This window comes from Lissotriton vulgaris, chromosome 3_1 (assembly GCF_964263255.1).
Source record: "Lissotriton vulgaris chromosome 3_1, aLisVul1.2, whole genome shotgun sequence".
In the NCBI taxonomy this organism is placed as follows: Eukaryota; Metazoa; Chordata; class Amphibia; order Caudata; family Salamandridae; genus Lissotriton; species Lissotriton vulgaris.
In genome coordinates this window covers 36,150,744-36,167,558 of record NC_141689.1, presented here as the reverse complement: position 1 = coordinate 36,167,558, position 16,815 = coordinate 36,150,744, and the positions used below count along the sequence as shown (strand labels likewise).

Sequence of the window (16,815 nt, the reverse complement as noted above, 5' to 3'; positions counted from 1 at the left end):
TTATCTACTTTAACCTCTGTAGACCAGTCTGGGTCTCACAGGGCTCTCTAAACAGAGTACTTGGTATTAGGAGGCTTTCTGGAGAGCCAGAGTCCTACAGGATAGAAAAATGAGGCTGAGGAAAGAGAAAAGGAAGGATCTGGCAAAAGATGGAAAGAAAACAGATGGGTAAAATAAGAATAAAGGAGCGAATAGAAGGGAAGAGAAGAAGCACAACATCATTAGATATGAGTAGGAAGGTTATAAGTGTGACAAAGTAGAGAAAGTGAGGAGGGGTGGTGTGAGGCGGAGGAGGAGTCTGAAAAGGTAGGGTGATGGAGCAGGAAAATATGAGCAAAGTGGGCGACAGGAGTAGGACAATGGATAGGCATGGAGTGAGAGGGCAACAATGCGAGGTGAGTAGAGGGAGAGGAGCAGGGAAAGGTGAAGATGGAGCGTAGGGATGCTGAAGGATAAGGAAGAGGAGAAAGGAAGATGGTCAGAGATAAGGGTTATGAGTAGATGATGAGTGGCTGTTGAGGGATCAGAGAAGGGCGTAGAGAGGTGTATAACACAAGGGCGAGGCATGTGCTGGGCGGGAAAAGTGATGGAGAAAGAGAGAGTGATGGGAATAGGATAGACAAGTGGGAAAGAGTAAGAGAACAGGAAAAAATTAGGAATATGCAAGTCAATAATTAAGGAGAAACTTCAATTTTGAGGCACTCACATGAGCAGCATATTTCATCTTTGTTTCAGTTAAAGTACATTCTACTCAAGAAACTGAGAACCAAATGGGTTGCAAAATTGGTTTGAGAAACTAGCTAGCAAATGAGCAGTCCAGTTGTCAACCTCAGAAGCTCTGCTCTTCATAGAGTGGGCAGCTATGGGCAGAAATGGGCCCACCTTTGATTGGTCGCTTCTCCTCAGGTTCTCAAGTTTGTTTACTCTTACAATTGTTATCGAGCTTACTTGGAGTAAATGTACAGCAGTTGGCACTATCAACAACTTTAAAAAGTTGCAAACTCCTTACTAGCTCTTTAAATTTCACATGACCCACCCAGGTCTTTGTCGCTCTTGTGCGTGCTCATGAGCATGGTCTATAACACCTAGGCCTTGGTGTGGCTGCAATTCACAAGTGAAGAGCATGTATAGGGCAGCAGGAGTGCGAGGTCCGATTATGCACACTTGTTTATACATATGCACACGGATACTCGCTTGTATGCTAGCACTTTACGCTTCTTTCACATACACACATTTTTCCTCTCTATGAAGCAGCAGAATGGCGAGTCTGACAGAAGGGGTGAGTTGAATAGTGTCCAGGGTGAGGATGTTTTACTTTAGTAAGTTTCAATAGTCATTTTCAAAGAAAAACATGCTTCGTCTTGCCTGGCCAATGTTACAAGAAGTGCCATAGAGTGTAGTTGGAAGGTGTCTAAAGACGGTGAGCCTCCCTGAAGAAATGGGTGGAATTGGAATAACTTTTAGCATCAATTATTTGCAACATAAACTTAATCCGCACACAGCATAATAAGTAAGTCAGTTATTGCTCGATAGCGCCACTTAACGCACACTGATGCCACTTCTAAACATTGAAAATAACAGGCATTATGTTTTAGACGACAACATATTTTGTTTTTGTTGTATGAGCTTCTAATACTACATTGTGTGCTCAATAAAAACAACAATTATGGTGCCCTTGTACTGTAATTGATCATGGAATAAACAGCCATTGCACCAGGAATATTCAAGGAGGTCAAAGTTAGACCTACTCAGTTTGCCAGTGATTGCTGCATAACTTGTTTTGAACTGCAATTTAAGTTTATTAATGTTTGTGTTTTAGTCCAAAATATAATCACACTATTTCTGATGTATAGTTCTGATTGTCAGGTGAGGCAGATTTAGATTTCGGAGGTCAGGTTACTCTGTCACACCTATGACGGATATCCCATCCACCGAAATATAAATCCTGTAGGATATAATGGGATTCATACTTTGGCGGAAGAGATATCCGTTGGCCCTGTGACAGAGGAACCCATCACAAACATCTAAATAAAGCCCAGAGTACAGGTTTATTTTAAAACCTCAGTTTGGACTTTGGTTGTGTTTGTGTTGGGAAGTGCACCGCAGACCTGGCGGCTAGAGCCGGGAGGAGCCCTAGGTACCCGACAGCATCTCCTCGGAAGCATGTCCATCAGTGTATAGCAGCGACAAGGATCCAGAGAAGAAGTCACAAAAAAGGTACCTGTGGTCTTCTCGGGCTTGGGACAGAGCCCCTGTGTGCTTCAGAGCTGCAGCGAAGACGAAAGAGGAGACCAGATCCAGTAGATCCCTCTGCGGGTTGACCTCACTGTCTTCGGCTGTGGGGAAGGAACACAGGAAACAGTAAAAGTCTGGCACAACAGTAGAACCAGTTCTTCTTCTGGGTCAGAAGTTCTATGCAATCGGTTCTTGAACACGCCATCTGGCAATCATTTTAAACCTGTGCCAAAGAGAGGGAGTTTCTCTGTGACATCACTGAAAATGTCATACGTGTCCTCTAACACATAGGTACTTGTGCAAATTCCACTATCTGTCCATTCATTTCATTGAAGATAAACTCATCTAAAAACTCTGTGGAAAGTCTTAATTAGTTTTATAATTGAGTACTAAACCTTTGCCAAAGCGTGGTGGACTTTACTGAAATAACTAGACCATTAGTAGATGTATTTCATAAAGTATTCTGACAACCAGTTCATATCTCCATACAGTTCGTCATATGTTTGATTCTCTAAACTGTATTCTACTGTAAACCAAGCCTCCTCCACCAGCAACGTGTCCCTCTAGTTCCTGTAGAGCACAATTTTTCTATCGTTTTTTTTTTAAATACCTCCAAGATCTCCAGAAAGAGCCACCCCAGAATAGGTTGATCTGTGCGGAGGCACAGCTCCCGCACCCACACAGATATCTGCCTTCTGAAGGGTTCTTATATTTGTGGTACATGCAGTGAGACACCTGGCCCCCCACTTCCTCCTTTCACAGTCTTGCTTTGTAGTTTATATGGTCTAACCTGTTCGCTCTTACTTTCTCTCTGCATACTCCAATTCATGCTTCCCCTCTCGCTTTCACCCACTATCTCAGCTTCACCCATCTCTAAACCCGGCACTAACTCTTGGTCTATCATCTACCACTCCCATCTCTGAAAACATGGTAAGAAAAACTTCAAGCATAAACTACTCTGTCTCCACCCAGAAACCTTATTTGCTGATCACCATAATAACCTTAACTCCTCCATTATCACCAACTACATCTTCTTTACCAAAAGCACTTCTAAATGGAAAAGCCTTTTTCTCCAACACCTCCCTGTCACAAATTCCCGCAATATCCCTTACAGTCTGAAACTCTCCACCACTCCCTCCCCTTCCTTTCTGGGTAAAATAGATATCTCCATCTTCAAATCTGGTAACATTCTCATCCAAGCTTCTGAAAACCACCTCCACATCTTTGAATGCTACTTCAGCTCTCTATCCCAATCCCTCACACAATCCCTGAACACTTCCCTCTCACCCCTTCAACCCCCAGTCCCAAATACCCCAATCCTGTCCCCGGCCCCCCTGTCTCCTCTCTTGGACTTTCCTCAACTCTCAGGTCCTCCATCTGCCATCGTCTCTCTTACCCTCTTTCTCTTCCCCCTGACTCACCCTCCTCTTCTTTTACACCCAATATCATTACCCTTTCCCAACAGCACTTGACCCCCCCTACCTCCATTGCGTTTACTAATGATGCCTTCTGCAACCGGAGAGCTGCTCACGGCCGGGCTTTGCTCCGCTGTGCGCTATTCTGGGCGGCATCATCGTTGTGGTCAGAGGAGAGCCGGGCTTTGCTCCGCTGGTGGCCTGGCCGGGCTTGGCTCCGCCGGGTCACAAAGAAACCACAACTCCCAGCAGCCCCTTGCGGCAAGGAAGCCACCGACGCCCTTGAAACCAGGAAGTGCCTGGGGGCATAAAGGAGCACCTGCGAGAGAGTGCTGCGGGAGCCTTCTGCAACCGGAGAGCTGCTCACGGCCGGGCTTTGCTCCGCTGTGCGCTTGTGCTGGGCGGCATCATCGTTGTGGTCAGAGGAGGGCCGGGCTTTGCTCCGCTGGTGGCCTGGCCGGGCTTGGCTCCGCCGGGTGACAAAGAAACCACAACTCCCAGCAGCCCCTTGCGGCAAGGAAGCCACCGACGCCCTCAAAACCAGGAAGTGCCTGGGGGCATAAAGGAACACCGGCTCCCTCGTCCCACGGGCGCGCCCGGGAGAAGCCCGGGACAAGGGCGGGGCCGTCTGCGGCCGTCAGAGGCCGTCAGAGGCTGGGCTGGGCCGGGCCACGGACTTTGGCTCCTGTATTTGGTCTATGGACATAGAGTAAGCCCTACTTTTTTAATCATTGATTTATGTCTTGTTTTAATAACTTGGTCTTATTGTCCTGATAGTCCTTTGTACCACAATCAGGCTTAACTCTTGCTACCTCATATACCCTGAAATTTGCATCTGTAGGGCCTCATTATGTCTAAGCTCAGGTCGGCTAAACCAGCGGCAGCAAATGAGGTCCGGACAATGGATAATTATTTTGTTAAGGTTGTAAGCAAAATTAATAAAGACAGGAGATTATCACTAGGGAGGGGTAGTCCAGATAGTTCACCTATAAAGCTGAGTGCACCTTCCACACTGTTGCCTCACATAGACAGTGGTTTGCCCGCTGCAAATAATGATGACAGGTACAGGTTTATTGTTCACTTCATTTGTTCACGGCCTAGGTTTTACTCACATATATAATTAATGACGATTCCATTATAATGCCAACAGAGGAGCGGGATATTGTAACTGAAACTACCCCTAGTCAGAGATCATCACCCTCCCCAAGGCCCTCTCCACCTCAAACACCTGTACGGAGGATAGTGCGTGCCTGCAGGAAGGCACCTGTCAAAAGGGTGGTGGGTAGGAAGACTAAAAAGACAGGCCCAGCACCACAGAATAGAGAAGATAGCCCCGAGCCTGCAAATTCAGTGGGTGGGAGCACTTTACATCCAGCCCACATTGAACTCTTGGTTTCCATTATGGAGACTAAACTAAAGGCATTGATTAGACTTCTGGAGGAAAAGATAGATTTAGTTGCCAGTGAGGTCTCTAGACTTGGTAGTCTTATAGATTCCCACATGACCCGGCTCCCTACTCAGATGAGTCCTCAAACTGGCCTACAAGGTCATTCGGGTAATACTGCAGAGGGACCAGTTGGCCTAGTATCAGTTAGCTCTAGGGATAATGGCCTAGGGGTTACTGCTCAGGCGCCCACAGTTGTACATGCACCGAACATCTCAACTGCAAACCCACTAATAGTGGCAACACCTATAGTACAAACACCAGCACAACCCCAAGTAGCACTAGATGGTACCCAAAATACCCTAGCAGAGGGAGATACGGCCGGGCGAAGTAGGATCAGGAGGAAGAACTCTGTCAACCTCCCACCGGAGTGTGTTCCATACACGGGGGTTTTAACCAATGTACCTGAGGTTGACTCCTGCCTAACAGACCCTAGGCTAGAAACACATGCAGCCTTAAAAAATAAAACCCTTGCTTGGTTGAATAGGAACTGTGGCTTTCCGTATGCCTTTTCTAACGATATAATATCTACACGCAGAGTCAGTTGGATTGGCAATGGTAGGAAAAATACAAGTGGGGACTGTATTATTATACATTTTAAACATCCGCAACACGTTGCAACTGTCCTCCTTAGAGCTGCCTCCTTACCAAACCTTGATAACTCAGTATGTGCTAGACCTCTTGTTTTTTTCTATAATCATCTGGACAACTCCCAACATTGAGTGCCTCATAACCAAAGGTATCTTGCACATGGGCATGGGAGGGGAATGACTGGTTGTGGGTCGAATGCTCCTTTAAATGTACCCTGCAACACATTAGAGCGGACTCTTACTGTTATCAGGTGGCAAACAGGCAGTTTGATCACAGTTTACCTCTCTATAATCGTTTTTCAGCCTTGTCATCATTAGAGGAAAACGATTGACTGCCTGTTGTTCCGGAGAATTCAGACATTAACTGCGTCCTTTAAAATTGCTACTTGGAACATTGCTGGCTTGAAGAACAAAATTGGGAATGACGATTGCCTACAGTCATTAAAATCCTATGATATCATTGCCCTACAAGAGACTTGGGACCAAACAAACAGTTTCTCTTTGGATGGATTTTGCCATTTTTTCAACCCAGCCAGTAGTAGTGTGGCAGGAAGATCTAAGGGGGGCCTGTTAACCCTTTTCAAATTGGACATAAAAGAAACATTAACTCAATGTTCTTCGGGCTCGGAAAACTGTCTGATTGTTGAACTATCTATTCAGGATAAAACCAAGATTATGTGTATTAATTTTTATAATTCACAGGCAAATGAGCATACCAGTCAAAACTTGGAACTATTGGAAACATTTTTGTCAACGTACAGTATTAATGTAAATGCCTTTGAATTGATATTACTAGGGGACTTTAACATTCACCCATGTACACTACCCTGCATTATTCATGATGCTGATGGTCCCCCCCTCTCCACACCAGTCCATCTGGAACATACTAGGCGAGGAGAGCTCCTCGAAACATTTCTTGCAAGATGGGACTTACATGAATCAGGATGGGAAAGATAGGTCCCCTACTTTCAAGGGTAAAGACGTGGGCACTATTATAGATTATATTTTTGTGTCTTCTTATTTGTTAAATAATGTGTCAAAATACTATACAGAGGTGTCAGTTTTTAGCGATCATAATCCTGTTTTAATTGAAATGATGCATTCGGATTTAATTTCTTTAAAATCAGTAAAAATTAGAGGGGGACAAAATGTTATGGTAAAAGATCAAAACCGTAGGCTGAAATGGACAAAAATAGTCCCTGAAACTTTTTTTCAAGAGGTCTTGTCCAAAGTGGAGGATGAAGCTGCAATATGCTTAGCGAATAGAATAGAATGTAAGGATGTTATAGCAGCATTTGATAATATCTGTATTGAAATTAACCAAAGTCTGCATAAAAAATCGAGGCAGCCCCCGCTACAGGGAAAAAGATGGTTCGATAGGATATGCTCAAAAGCGCATGGCGTGCTATTAAAAACTCTGAAAGCCATTCCTAAGAACCACGCAGATATCGCTAATGCTAGGATTGCTTATAAAAAAACTATCCTGGAAAGGAAGAGGGTCCTAAAAGACAACGCTTTGGCCCAACTTCTTGAACCAGAAACTTTAAAAGATAGTGGCCTTTTTTGGAAAATTATAAACCAGCCACTCTTTTCGGATGAAGAAAATACCCCCCTAGAGGCAAATATTCCAGATGAGGGCTGGATTGAACATTTTAGCCAAATTTTCTCGGAAGCTAGCAGTGCCACCACTTCTATTTCCTATCACAGAAGCTGAGGAAATCACATCATTTACCCCTGTGGATGCCGTCATTTTTTTTGCCACAGAAGTGGAAAAGGCGATAGATCTGACCTTAAAAAAAAAGGCACCGGGTCCCGATGGGGTACCAGGGGATGTCTTTAAAAGTGCCCCGAAGTTTCGGTCTAAGGTCTTATGTAATGTTTTTAATGCTCTTTCATCTGATAAAATCCCGGATTCCTGGAAAAAAATCCATCATTATACCGGTCTTTAAAAAAGGTAACAGGCAAGACCCATCCTGTTACAGACCCATTTCATTAATAGATTCATCGGTGAAAATACTGGGCCGGGTTATTTTATCAAAACTGAATGATTGGTTAATAGAAAATAGGGTCCTATCAAACGTTCAGTATGGCTTTAGATCAAAAAGGAGCACAATAGATCAAGGCCTTAATTTGCACTTGTTGGTAGAAAAGTATACAAGGGCTAAAGAGGGGTCCATGTACTTAGGTTTCATGGATCTCTCGTCAGCCTTTGATCTGGTAAACCGCGCTAAATTATGGAGAATTCTGCTTGAGATAGGATTAGATAGGGCACTTGTTTGCCTTTTAGCAGATTTACACACTGACCTAATAGCCTCGGTCAGAGTTACCCAGGAGGGGCGTTGCACAAGCCTCTTTAAATCAGAAAGGGGGGTCAGGCAGGGGTGTATTTTGGCCTCTCTTTTATTCACAGTCTACATAAATGCCCTGGAACCAGCAGTTAGGGAGGCATCCATTGACATTCCACGTATAGGAGAACTGGGAATCCCGGTTCTCCTATACGCGGATGACGCCGTCCTGCTCTCGCGTACTGGTGTCGGTCTCCAAAGACTCCTAGATGCCTTTGAGGACTTCATGGGGTCATTGGACCTAAATATTAATGTAAAAAAGTCTCAAATAATGATACTGGGTAAGGGTACAAAAAATAAGCTCACAAAAACATTTACTTGTGGCAAACAAGAACTCTGTAGGGTTGCCACTTTCCCTTATCTAGGTATCACTTTTGATGACAGAGGCACATGGGGCCCCCAGATAAAAAATAGGAACATCTGCCTTGCCAGATCTTCTTCTGCATTGCAGGGCTTTTCAAAAAAACTGGGAGCAAGGCCAGTAGCAACTCTTCTAAAAATTTATAAAGCTAAATGTCTTGCCGTTGCTACATATGGAAGCTCTATATGGGGCTATTGTTACATGGAAAATTTACAACAGATTACTGAGAACACATTTTTAGGAGCCGTTCTCTCTGTACCACAGTCCTCCTCAACATATATAGTTCACACTGAACTTGGTTTAGGTTATATTTCAGACCTGATCAAAGTGGCTCCTGTTCTGGCTTGGTTAAAGACATGGCTGAACTCAGAAATTCCCCTTAATCATATTATTCTAAAAGACTGCTTGCAACTGGACAGAGTAAATAAAATCCAGTGGCTAGCCTACATTAAGAACTGTCTTGTCAAAATGGGGAGACCAGATCTCTTTTCTTCCACGGCCTCTATAACTATTAAAGATATTGAGCTTATTAAGGGCCTGATGGGAGAATCTTTAAGGCTGGAAAGGGAACAAGTAGAGCTTGAAAAACCAACAGTGCGGACTAGTATTATTCTGAGCACTCATGCTAGACCAGAATCATTCCTAATAACTGTAAATCAACCTTTTCATCGCTTTCTTTTGACGCGTTTTCGGTTCAATTTGATACATTTAACTCTCGGACATTTCTCAACCTGGAGTACTCCCGAAAATGCTATGCCGTGTACCTGTGACAATTTTTCAATCCAGAACACTCTAAATTTCTTAATGTTCTGTGATCATTACACGGCACCAAGAAGGAAATACTTTATCTCTATCTTGAAGGAGGCAGGTTTTATGCAGGTTAGGCCAGCGCTCCTGTTCCTACAGTTATTACAGACCCCCAGGATTATGTTCCATGTTGCGAGTTTTTTAGTAGGGGCTGTTAGGATCAAGAAAAGGATGTTGCCCGATAATATAACAAATATGACCCCATAAGTGATGAAATCAAATACTGGTCATAGGAAAAAGTTCTACAACATGAATTAATATCCTGAAATGCAATATGTATATATGGTTTTAACTTACTGACCTCTTTTTAATACTTTTTTTTTTAATTTGAGTTTGTTATATGATAATGTGTTTCTTATCTTTTTCCTTTTGTATAAAACTAGAGAATGTAAATTAATTAATATCTGATCATGTATAATTATGTGTTGTTGTTTGTATAAGATTGTATTTTGCCTATGTCTTTTTATGATATTTATTTATCGAAAATAAAGTATTTTGACTGACTGACTGACTGACTCCCTTCCCCTCCATAATCCTTTACCCCCTCTCACCATTTCACACTCCTCTTCCCCCAATCAAGCAGACTATTCTCAATCTCTAAACACAACCCTCGCCCTCAACATTATTACTTGTTACGACACCCTTGTCTCCCTGTCCCCTAATATCTCTCAGTCTCCTTCTGTCTACAAGTCCTCCAATGTACTTGTCCCCCTTTCATCTCCCTTAACATGTGACTCTCCCACCCCCCCCCACATGATTCCCCTAAACTACCCAATTCCCCTGATTCCCGCTCACCTAATCAGGCTCACTCGCCTACCCCGTCTTCCCGATGCTCTGCTACTCACTCCCCTCCTCCTGACCACTTCTTGAATAATCCCCTGTCATCCTCCGCCCTATTCAACGCCTCAGTGACTCCTCTAGCCTTACCTACTTACCCCATGATATCCCCCATTCTAATCATTTTCTCTCTCCTATCCTCCTCCCTACCTCTCTCTCCGACTCCCACACCACCACACCCTCTGATGCTACTCATCTTCTCCCCCTCGCCTAACCTTCTCACACACCTCCTCATCAGCACCTCCAGCGATACCCCCCTTTCATTCTCCCTTGCTCCCTCTTACAATCCACAACACTCTAGGTCCGCAGCCCACAATCCACAATACATTAGCTCCTCCTTATCCTCCACCCGTACCCCTCCTTCACTCTTCCTTGTTCCCTCTAACAATCCACAATACACTAGGTACACCGACCATCACTGGATTTACACCTCATACACTTAACAGGCCTCCTAAATTGAACACCTCTCCTACGTCTACCTCCTGTATACCCCTTACTAAAAACGCTCCTCCCCCTCATTATAACTCCCCCCCCCACCTCCTCCAGGCTTTCCCCCCCTTCCACACCTCGTCCTTTGAATACCTCTGCGCCGACCTCTCCTCTCCTGGCTTTCCCACCACTCGACTTCACACCATTTACCACCCCCCAAGAAATTGTCTCCCCTTCACCGAAGAGATGACCGATCTTATTACTCAAGCATCGCTCTCCCACTCCAAGAATCTCTTCCTCGGTGATTACAACATCCACTGGAATAAAAGTGATGACCATGCTGTCATCCAATTTAAAGAAACTTTAGACATCACTGACCTGACCCAACTCTGCCTTGCCCCTACTCACACCAAAGGTGCCATCCTCAATGCTATTGTGACGAGCAAGGATCTGGCCTCTCTCTCTAATATCCTTCCTGTAGACTGGTCTGATCCCCACCTCATCCTTTTCACCCTGAATAACCCCATTACTCGCACCGCCCCAATTAGAACTTTACCTATGAAACCCACTCGCAACCTTCACCTTATTCCTCCTGGCGAATTGGAATCCGCAATTAAAACTCGCTTACTTCTCCCCCCTCCCTCTCATAGCACCAACGACCTTACTGACCATAATAATAAATCTATTCTTGGTGCCCTACTTGCCCCAATTAAACTCAAAAAAACAAAAAAAACATCCCTCCCAAATCCTGGTTCAATGCAGAACTCAATAATGAAAGACGGGCCCTTAGACAATCAGAATGTGCTTGGAGAAGTCATCCCTAGTCAGACAACCAGGCTCTGCAGAGCCCATTACAAAAAACATATCTTTAACAAAAAGGCCTCTTTTCTCCGGTCACAACTTGACCAGTCCAAAAACCGCCCTGGAGAACTTTTTAACATCGTTAAAAAAAAAAACTTCCTCTGGCCCGCCTATTTTAACAGCCTCTGTTGAAAGATACGAAGAAATCGCTAGCTTCTTTTCGAATAAAGTCAACAACATCAAACTTTCTTTCTCTCCCCCCCCTCTCGGTCACCAACCTCCCCCCAACCAACATACTCTCCTGAACATTCCTAGTTCACTTTTGTCCTCCTCTCTCCCGCATCTCGACTCATCTCAACCCCTCCCTGCTTTACCCCTTCTTGATACTTCACAGACAGATCCTCTCTCTAAAAACAAGGCTCTATGGAGCGAATTCAGTCCAATATCAGAAATCACCATCATCAACATCATTTCTAAACTCAAACCATCCTCTCACTCTAAAGACCTTCTCCCTGCCCATTTAGTTCAGGAACTCAAATACATCATTGCCACTTTATGGACTGATATCATCAACTCCTCACTTTCCACTGGCTGTGTTCCTCCCTCCCTTCAGCTAGGTCAAATCTCCCCCATTCTTAAAAACCCCACCGCTGACCCTAATGACCTGAACAATCTTCGCCCTATCTCGAACCTTCCCCTTCTCTCTAAAGCCCTCGAAAAATGTGTCCTGTCTCAACTAAATGACCATATCACCTTCTTCAATCTCCTTGACGTTTTCCAATCTGGTTTTAGAAAGGGGTGCAGCACTGAAACTGCTATGCTCAATATTACAGATGACATTCATCGCTCTTTAGACAAAGGCGAATCCTCACTACTTATCCTCCTCGATCTCTCAGCTGCTTTCGATACTGTCCACCATCCCACCCTTCTTAACACCCTCAAAGATCGTTTTGACTTTGAAGGCACTGTACTCAAATGGTTCTCCTCGTTCCTTCAAAATCAATCACAACAAATTAAGCTCAGTCACTGCCTCTCCAAACCTCAACCTGTCTCACTCGGTGTACCACAAGGGTCTATCCTCTCCCCAACCCTATTCAATCTTTTTATGGAACCACTCACCCTCATTCTCAATGAAGCCAAAATCAGTTACCACCTCTATGCCGACGATACTCAACTATACTACAGGATTAAATCCCACAATGACATCCTCCACATCAATGACACCCTGATTAAAGTCCAATCATGGCTCCATTTTAATCATCTCAAACTTAATCCTAAAAAAACTGAAATCATCCTTTTCACTCCCAAAAATAATTCCCCTCCCATTCAACTCTGGATCAATGATATCAAAGCACTTAATTTCTCCCTCTCCACCTCTAACTCTGTCAAATCCCTAGGTATCAGCATCAATCTTAACCTTAATCTCATTCCCCACATCAAAAACGCAGCCAAAAGTGCTCTTTTTCTCCCTTCATCACCTCAAAAAAATTAAACCCTTCATTCCAGCAGATGATTTCAAAATCGTTGTCCAATCTCTTGTCCTGTCTAGGATTGACTATGGTAACGCCACTCTTGCTGGTACCCCTAAAGTCCACCTAGCACCGATTAAATCTGTTCTCAACCTAGCTGCCAGACTTATTTCTGACTGTAAAAGATTTGACCACATCTCCCCTGTTCTCAAAAACCTAAACTGGCTCCTAATTGAAGGTCGATCCACCTACAAGATCGCCTGCATCACGCACAAAGCTCTTCACCAAAACACCCCTTCCTACCTTTTGAGCAAACTACAGAAAGCAGGGTGCTCCAGGTCCCTGAGGAGCACTAACTCCCTTGTTCTTATCCCTCCTAAACTAAAATGTAATAAGACTCAATCCCGTGCATTCTCTGGCAATGCTCCTACAATCTGGAATTCACTCCCCAAGGATCTTCGCTGTAACCCCTCTTAGCCTCTCTTCAAAAAAAGACTCAAAGTTCTCCTCCTCAATAAATATTGGGGTTCTTAATGTTACTGATTTTGTCCCTACTCTTTACCTCTATGCTCTTGCTATTATTACCCAACCCCTCTCCCCCTTTTCCACTCACTCGCCCTTGCCTCTCCCCCGCTCTCTCTCTAATTTTTACTCCCTGTCCCCTCTTCTATCCCCCAGTTCCTTTGCCCCCTGCACTCATTTAACGCAATGTTTTTATCTTGTTTGAATTTTTCTGCTCATTTTCAATTGTATATTGTATTATAACATGTTTCATTACCATGTAAATGTAAATGTAAATGTATTGTATTTTATATAGCGCACTTCTACCCGGAGGCCTCGTAGCGCTGTATTCATACCGCTGTGGAACCCATCCTGGCTTTCCTGTGAAATGTCCACTCCTGGGCACCCCCAAGGTGAAGCCAGTTGTGTAAAGCGCTCTGATACTCCCGGGTCCAGCAGCGCTATATAAAACCTTTTAAATAAATAAATAAATAAATAAATAAAAAGGCGAACCTGACCCGAATGTAATGCAGGCAACCCTGAGGCTAGGAGTGACTCAGGGTATAATAAAAGGGGGGAAGACCGCTCGTGTGCTTGCACCCATAATGACAGCGTTGTGTGTGTCTCATCTTTATGCAAACCAGCAGGGATCCATGAGCTGTGACCGAGTTCCACCCCACACTGGTGATGAGGGGGTACTCTCTCCTAAGGTATGACTCTGTTTTGCTGTATCGACAATGTCAACACCATGATGTGGCCCTACCCCGGTGGCCCAGCCCTCTCGACAGCCTGTCATGTGGTGACTGACACTCTCCAAGCTGCAGTTTCCACCCGCCTCTAGGTCCAGAAGTCCAGAGCCACCTTCACTCCTCATTCATGCTTGTCGGATGAGGGTGAGGTTGTAGACTGGTGAGCTCCAGCCCAAGCACTTAATCACTGCCTGGGGGTGCGCAACCATGCCCACACACCCGCCCGGCATGGATCACACAGGCCGTGTTGAAGCCAAGAGCGTGGTTGGGGCCCCGCTGCATGCCTCTCACAGGCCCATTTGCAGGGCGTCATGGTTAGCCTGGACTCAGTGTGTATGTCTCATGCTTGCCAGACTGCACTGTCCTCTAGAATAAAGTAATTGCAACAAGTGACCTCAAGCCCTGCTTAACTACTTCCCACCTGCAACCCACACGACGAACCCACACGACGAGGCACATGACCTCATCGCCAGCCCAGCGGCTCCGAAGACTCCATGTTGTGTTCTTGTGAGAAGCCACCCTTATGCCACGACAGACAATGCCACTGCTGTACAGGCAGCTACACCTCCAGCATGTGCTGCAGTTCCACAGCACCCGCCAGTTGCAGTGCTCCAACCCTTCAGTGAGTTGGCCAAACCAGCCACTGCAGCACCCCAGTGGAAGACGTGGGTGGCCGGTTCATCAACTATTTCTGGGCAACCCGTGAGACAGACGGTGCAGTCAAACGATCTCTTCTGTTGCACTATGCAGGGGAGGAGATATACAAACTGTTTGAAGACCTCTCGGACACGGGAGCTGATGATTACAAGGCCCCCCAGTTGAACCCAGACTTTGAACGTATCAAACTGAGGCAGGCACAACAACATGAAGGGGAGTCAATTGCTAGCTTCTATGTGCGGCTGAGAGAGTTGGCCAGCACCTGCACTACTGATGACAAAGGAAGTTCGGGCACAACTCATACAAGGGTGCAGGTCCAAAACCCTCAGAGGCCTGAGTCAGCGACAACCGAATATCAGCCTAGACCATATTCTCATAATGGACCGGTCCCACGATCTCTAGGACGTGAGGCACAGAAATGGAGATGGCCCTTGCTTAAGGCCACAGACTTGGTAAGAAACACAATATCAAAACAGAGACTGTCGATGCAGTCTCAACCAGGCCGAGAGGCAGTCACCACAAATTCTTAGTGTCTGCACCTGGGGCAAGAACTATGGGAGGCAAGAACACCCGTGGGATTATTGCCCTGCCCAAGGGAAGACGTGTACCAACTGTGGGAAGATCAACCACTTCGCCAAAGTGTGTTGCGGAAGACCGAGACACAGAGGGAGCAGGGGAAGAACACCGGCAGCGAAGACCATAGGGCACCTGTCACTGGGGGACTTTGAGAAGCAAAGCTCCACTTCACAGAATATGGGGCAGAGTAAGCAACAAGAAGAGACACCATCGGAAGAGAGAGACGTCTTCCTCGTTTTGTTCACAGAACACCTCAAGAAGAATGCAGACCTCAACCCACGTGCAAAGTCCAAGTGCCAGGCTCAAGATTCAAAGCTCTCATAGACACAGGGTCATATGTCAATGTGAAGAGTCACTGCCAATATCGGTGCCTCCACACAAGGTGATAGTCATGTGTTGTAAATTGCCTATGCTTGTTTAAGAATATTCCAATAGAAGGTATGACATCACAGAATGTTTGTTATGTAAGTCTGCCTTGGCATTGAGACTGAGGTTGCTGAACAAGACAGATGATTTTTGCCGTCGATGCTCTGTTATTTATCTTGAATAAATCTCACTTGAGTTCTACATATTTTGGAGTATTCAACCTTATTACATCATGATGTCAACAACGGGGATCTACACGTATGGGGGACAGACGCCCTTGGCACTAAATGGGACAACTGATGTCGGAGTGAAGTCCACTTTTAAGGAAGCACCCACAAAATTCCATGTTATCGACTGGGAATCTGAAACACTCATCAGGGATCACAGTTCCTAAGACCTGGGGCTAATATCGTTTTCTCGGAAGGTAGATGAGCTCACAGGCCAGTTCCTATGACTCTTCCAAGGACTAGGGTGCCTGAAGGCTCCAAATATAAAGCTCCATATCGACAAGTCAGTCAAGCCTGGGGTACTCTGACACCGGTGAGCGCCTTTCCATCTGTGGAGGTTGGTGGAACAAGCTGTAGAAACTGGGCATAATTGAGAAGGTATTTGGGCACACTGCATGGGTATCCCTGATGGCTATCACAGGGTGGCCTAAACAGCCAGTCAAGATACGGCTGTATATAGACATGCATTGCCCCAACAAGGCAATCAAATGGGAGAGAAACATCACACTAACTATGGGTGCATCATTGTCGACATCTGCATCATTGCCGACATCAATGGGGCTAAGTGGTTTTTCTAAGTTTGATATGAACACGGGATAGTATCAATCAGCTGCAGTTAGATGAACACAGCAGATCCATCACAACTTTTTCGTCTCACCTTTGGCCAGTGCTGATACAAGGGCCTGAGCTTTGGGATGTCATCTGCTGCGGAGGTATTCCAAAGTAGCACCTGGCAAGTCCACTCTGGCCTGCAAGGCGTAATAAACATTACTGACGATATATTGATCTACTCCTTGGTCGCTGAAGAACACTATCACCGACTAAAGGCCAACCTAAAGCTATTGAGTGGTCATGGCCTCACCCGTCATCGAGAAAAATGCTCTTTTTTAGATGTATTATAAACCACCGGAGAATCCCTTAAGTCCAGTTGACACCTGGGTAAATATTCTATCATGCAACAGTGTCTCTTAATGAATAAATAGAAAGGGCACACATAAGGAACAAG

General features: G+C 45.1%; 1 protein-coding gene across 1 annotated transcript in view; it reads right to left on the bottom strand.

The window, feature by feature from the left end:
• The window catches only part of LOC147725878 (putative E3 ubiquitin-protein ligase HERC1), a 1,064,842-nt gene that overhangs the window by 785,884 nt on the left and 262,143 nt on the right, over positions 1-16,815 (bottom strand). Inside the window, exon 20 of the mRNA XM_086963380.1 lies at positions 2,142-2,336. Within this exon, the coding sequence (XP_086819506.1) occupies positions 2,142-2,336 (195 nt within the window). The remainder of the gene's footprint in view (positions 1-2,141; positions 2,337-16,815) is intronic.